The sequence below is a fragment of the Nannobrachium achirus genome, assembly GCF_963921795.1.
Source record: "Nannobrachium achirus genome assembly, chromosome: 1".
NCBI classification, from domain to species: domain Eukaryota; kingdom Metazoa; phylum Chordata; class Actinopteri; order Myctophiformes; family Myctophidae; genus Nannobrachium; species Nannobrachium achirus.
The window spans coordinates 30,574,577-30,580,745 of record NC_137810.1 but is presented as its reverse complement, the minus strand read 5'-3'; the positions used below and the strand labels follow the sequence as shown (position 1 = coordinate 30,580,745).

Sequence of the window (6,169 nt, the reverse complement as noted above, 5' to 3'; positions counted from 1 at the left end):
TCTTTCATTCTTGTCACACAGACAGAGCAATCGAAAACAGTCGCCCTTTGAGTTCAACCTTTTGCTTTGAGAAGAGATAATTCACATATGATGTAAAGCCACATGTTTGAAGAGCTTGGGAACAAAGATTTTTTAGAAGCAGCCACATAAAGACCAAATAACCAAGGCAGGCGGTAACAAAATACAATTGTAATTCACTCTGCAACGGCCAGACTTGTCAGCGTGAATGAATGACTGCGTATGATACTCCCGTCTCTGAGGATACAGTACACAAGGCCGTTGCATATTAATGTATATCAACAAGATCTACATTATTAGTGTTAAACATTCATCACTGCTAGTGTAGTGTAACAATCCCTATGGTAGGAATTAGGGATAAATCCCTGAATGCGTACGGACACTGAAAACCTAGAAATGACAATCATCTCTCAAGACAGACACATATTTCACCTCCCCCGAGCACCAATCAGGAGGCAGAAGCTGCAGCTTGGCTCTGGCTCTGCTCTAGAGGGGAGTTGTCAGGCGTCTTACAGTCCTGCTCGCCACCGTTTGGTTCAGTCACTGGGGGGCGGTCTTGATGGATGGTGGAATCTGCTGCCACCCCCTGCTTGGCAGTCTGTCCCTCCGGTGATGTGGAGCCCTGCTCTGGGGTAGAACACACCAATGTCTCCCCGTTTTTCTGGAAACCCTTCCCGTTGTTCTGCTCGTCCTCTTTCGGGCTCCCCACCGCCACCTCCACCTCCACCTCCACCTCCTCGCTGGTCTGGACCTGCAGCTGCTGCATCAGCTCCTCCAGCTTGTTGGCCTTGCGGAGCTCATTCTGCTGGATGATGGCGCACAGGTGCTCCGTCAGCTGCTCCTTGATCTCCGTCTTCTTGTGGAGGTCCAGCTTAGCCACCACGTACTCAGCCTCCGCCTTCTCATAGCGCTTTCTGTGCACAGAGGAATTAGAGACAAGGAGAGAGGAGGGTCATGGAGAATGGTGTCTGAAACCTATGAGTAATAAATGGTAAAAAGAAGAACATCCCACTCCGGCATGTTATATCTTCATTTTAATGTCAGTGATTAAAGACTGTCAATTCTGGTGTTGCTAACAATGTTTCATTTTACGGGGTATCATTTTACAGCAGCACAAGTGAGCAGATTTTCCATCTCTATTCCATTTCATCTCATGTAAATCAAGCATTAAACATGTCAGAGAGAGAGAGTGAGAGTGAGAGTGTGAGAGAGAGAGAGAGAGAGAGAGAGAGAGAGACTGAGCTGAGCAGGACGTACAGGGTGGAAATAAAATTAGGGATATCCGAATGAGTCCAAATGTCTGGATGGATAGACCCAGTTTTGATAGAGAACCTAATTCCATGTCTGTACATGGAAATGCTATTTTTGAAAATAGATCTTCCTGTGTCACTTGGAAACAGCCCAATGGCACAGCCGCAACCTTTCAGTTAGCCACCTTAAGTGTTAAGATGAACCCTCATGTATGTTTTTACACATTAAGAGTTACATTCACGCTCCGGATTTTGTGGTGTTACAGTATATTTCACTGGGTCTCCATGTCTAAGCTCCCACAACCACAGTGAAACTGCAATCACCACAATGTGAGGCAGAGGGTCGATATGTGAATGTGTGAATAAGGATTACAATAAAAGTGAAATCAGCTTCACGTTGATTCAGAGATTGTTGCTACTGTTATTAGTCATTCATAATAACAATAGAGAAACTTGAGATTTTTTTGTTTTACTCACATTTTTCATTCAACATATACAAATATACTGTTTCCAAAATCATCAAGGATAATATCTATGACTAATATGTATTAGCACTAATTAGCAGAATAAACAGTATTCCTAATCCCTGGGGGTTGAGACAAGGTCTGGTAAAAAAGAAAACCCCTCAACATCTGGAAGGGACTACAAGTGATGAAAGTGGTTTAAAGCATTTGACAACACGTGCATTACAAGTGTGCTGTGTGTGAAACAGGTTGCTTGAGTACTCAAAACACACTGCAGGGGGCAGTATTTCCAGAGTTTGAAAGTGGAAGATTTAAAGTCAAAGCAGACTCCTCTTACAGCATGCATTTCAGAGAACGTCATCAACTGACAAAATACACAAATAATTATTTGGGCTTCACAAAGCAATTAATGGAATGATAGGGATTGGAAACAAGGATCTGCACTTAGATCATCTAACCCACTAAAGGGATATTTCACTTAAAAAAAGCTTTTGGTCATTTCATCGTCTACTCAGATTTTTGGGAGCACCCGGGACAGTTTTTATTACATTGCTTGATCAGTATTTAGATATTTGATATTCATTTTATCAGACACGCCCCCTTCCTTACAAACCCATTGTAACTTTAAAATCCATTTGAACCATGATAGATTCATCGAAAACACCCATCCTTGGTTCTGGTGAATCATACTTCTCTCCGGATACGTGAGCAGGCCATGTTTTTCCATTTACTTTTCTCATTAATTTTTTATATTTTCATATTTTTAGTTTTTTCCTTTTCTTTTTTCCCCCCCATTTTCCTAAAGAATTATTACAAATAAATAAAAATGTAAATGAAAAAACATGGCCTGCTCACGTATTCAGAGGGACGTAGGAGTCACCAGAACCAAGGTGTGTATTTGCAAAAAGCCTGATTAGACAATAAGATGACCAAAAGTATTTTTGAATGTGAAATATCCCTTTAAAAATGGGAAAGCTCGTGTCATTTTAGATTTTTGTGTTGGCTATTCAAAAATTACAGCGTGGCACAAAGTGCTGCACTGTGAGCTTGCATATACTGTAATATGCTATTTTTTAACGTTTTTGAAAAAATCTTTAAATTAAGTGTGAGAACTACTGATTTGATTTAGAAGTCATTTGTAGAATCAGCCTCAGGTCTTAAAGGGTTAATCAAGTGCCCTTTATCTCCTTATCCAAGATATATACTGTACCTAGCAATGCTGTAGTCCCAACTGGCTTGCTCTATTCTGCCTCGCAAGATGCCGATGTCATTGGACACCATGTCATCAAGCGCCTGGAGCTCCTTTTGGATTCTCTTCAGCTTCACAGCCTCTGCCTGAGTCTGCTTGGACCTGAGAACAAAGCATCAGCCATTGCTAGCAATTTTCCAAAAGAATTAACATTATTCATGGCCAGTGACATCAGTGAAGTTCAATCAATGACATAGTTTGTGATTACATATGAGTTCCAATAATAAGCATGTAATGAAACTCGTACTTACTTTTCAGCTATAGTTTTTGTAATAAGAGCCTTTTTACGTTTATTCCTCTCTTCCATCGTTTTCTGCTCTTGCTGGAGCTGCTCTATTCGAGTCTTTTCTCTTCTATGATGGAAAACACATAGATACACTGTTATGGCATACAACTATTTCTACAATTACAACGTCAAGGACTAATTATAATAATATTATTCTGTTTATATACGTTCATTCTTATCAACAAATGGATGCAAATTAACAACATTCAAAATGCTTCTATGGTGACATTTATACACCCGCCTTATACAGTGCCTCTGCTTTACAGGGACAGTGAGTGTACACTTAATACCTATGCCATCGCTGTGTCAGAAAATCAACTTTTGTTCTTTTATCACCTACTAATCCAATGGGGACAGTTGATATTGTTGTTAAAACAGACTTGGCTTGGACTGCTGTATTCTAATAGAAAGTACCAGTAAGACTCCCTAATCGGGAGATAAGCGACCGTAGGTCACTTATCTCCACAAATAGGGCAAAAATGTGTTTTGCCAAAATCTTCCTGATCCATGTTGATGACATGAGTGTAGACATACTGTGTAGTGATTTTCGTGATTTTAGGGCAAAATCTATAGGAGCAGTGTCCAAAAATGTGTTTTAAAAAATCGGCCTGGAGGTGGCGCTATATGGGAGAGATTCATGTTGATGGGATGAGTGTAGACATACTGTGTACCGATTTGCGTGATTTTAGGGCAAAAATTGTAGGAGCAGTGTCCAAAAATGTGTTTTGCAAGAATCGGCCTCATGGTGGCGCTAGAAGAGGGCCATGTGAGAAATGAGGGGTGGGGTCTCCGCGCCGGCAAGGCGGACGAATAGGTACCGGCCCCGGCTGTCCCGGTCGCTCCTAGCCGGAGTTACGGCATTTTATGTGAGCTGCAGTGTAGGGGGTCCTCCACTGGGGGCGCCACCACTTTTGCATCCGTTCTGGAGCACCAGGAGTCGGTGGTCCCCGGGAATTCCCCGTGAGCAGCCCCGTTGGGGTGGTCATTTGGTCAGTTTAGCACATTTGGTCATTTTTTACATCTGGGGGTCCCCCAGGGACCTGGGGGTCCCTGGAGCTCCGGGGGTCCTTGGAGGTTGTAGTTTGGCAGGTAAGGAGTGTGTGTGCAAAATTTGGCATGGAACCACTAGCAAATTAAAAATGAATGATAAGACCAATCTTAGCTACAGCATTTAATACAAAAAACTTACTAACAATTCCACCTCCTGTTTTTCCAGTTCAATGGGTAGGGAGTCATCTTTTGCAGCAGAAACATGATTGACAGGCTCTTGGTCCTTCTCCACCAATGGCTTGGAGGCAACAGCAACAGCTTCAGCATCTGCAGCAGGTACCGCAGGCTGGGGGGGCTTGGGAGGCGGCGGGGGCTTGGCGAGCTGCTGCCCGGGTGAAAGTACAGGCGAGTCGGTACCACTGCCAGTCTTCTGCGGGGCGGCTAACTGCAAAGCTCTCTCCCGCTGCAGCCGACTCCGGTTTGTGGGAGCAGCTTTCCGACCACGACCTAAAGCTGCTGCGGGCACCGCTTGGTCTGTTTCAAACAGAGACATGCATCATCAGAGCCCAGTGAATTTACCAGTTACTACTGTCAGTGGCCAGAGTGGTGTAAAGTAACCAAGTACATTTACTTAAGAACTGTACTTAAGTACAACATTTTGAGGTATTTGTCCGCTGTCAGCCCCGAAATTATAATAGTATGATACAGTAAGTCATGTGGTCTCTCTCCAGTGTGGATCCTGAAACAGTCTGAAACTGTCTCAGTGTAATCTGCCCAACAACAGCTGACCAGTACAGTAAGTAGTCATACAGTCAGGCTATACAGACAATTAATTTGATTGGTTTATAATTGCACATCCCCACAATGACATCATAAAAATATTAACTTGTTTTTTTAAGATGATTCTTAAAGTGACAGTAACCCTTTAGGTGACAGGCCCCCTTTAAGTATTTTTAATGGTCAGTACTTTTACTTCTACTCCACTCAGAGGCAAATATTGTACAGATTTACAGTTTAGGCATTTAGCAGATGCTCTTAATCCAGAGCGATTTACAATAAGCAAGGTAACACATCAATTACTACTGTACAGCACTTATTTGAAAACTTTAGTTACTAGTTACTTTGCAGATATACATTACATTATGAAACATACATTAATCACTTCAATCCTATTTCATTCCTAAGCTACTTGAAAATAGCAGATCTACAAGCTCACAATGCGTCGTATCGCGACGCGTTGTGAGCTTGTAGATCTGCTATTTTCTACATTTTGATGCCAAATTGCCAATACTTTCGCACTTCTACTCGGGTACATTATACATTTCGGACTTTCACTTGTAGCAGAGCATTTCTACAATGGAGTATTGATACTTTTAAAGTAAGACATTTACCTTTTCCACCACTGCTACTGTCAACATAATCTGTCTGACAGCAGGTATTAGTAACTAGTCGCCCTAGTCAGCGAACACTCTTACCTTTCTGCTGAATCTTTCGGAGCTCCTCTTCGGAGAAACCTGCCCAGCCAGCCATCGTAAAGTCCTTGGGGTAATCTCCGTGGATTGGCAACGCAAAACAATGTATATCTGTGCTGTTTCACTTGTCGATTCGGGTTAAAAAACATTATATTTATCCACGTACTCGGCTTATTTCATCCAAACGCTACCCATCGCCGCCATCTTTGTTTATCACTGCCACGTCAAGGACCCCCGAAGTGAAGTCACATGTGACGCCTGAATAAAATAAAATAAAACATGGACACAATCTTACACTAGTTTTGCCATATTAGGACAAATATTATCATAAAAGGGGTCCAACATATGTCCTAAAATATTTAGTGCATGTACCTTTACATACATCCTGGAGATATGCATGATGATGTTGTAGGCATATTTATCAGCACCGGTCTAAATAA

General features: G+C 42.2%; 1 protein-coding gene across 1 annotated transcript; it reads right to left on the bottom strand.

Annotated features, from left to right (window-relative positions):
* Window positions 1–466: 466 nt before the first annotated feature.
* gorab (golgin, rab6-interacting) lies at window positions 467–5,919 on the bottom strand (the record flags this gene model as incomplete). Its single annotated transcript, XM_080728166.1, has 5 exons — window positions 5,733–5,919; window positions 4,461–4,791; window positions 3,233–3,334; window positions 2,943–3,083; window positions 467–932 (listed from the first exon to the last, which is right to left on the bottom strand). Exons 1-5 carry the CDS (start codon window positions 5,785–5,787, stop codon window positions 467–469), a joined length of 1,095 nt encoding a protein of 364 aa, XP_080584292.1. The 5' UTR covers window positions 5,788–5,919.
* Window positions 5,920–6,169: the final 250 nt, after the last annotated feature.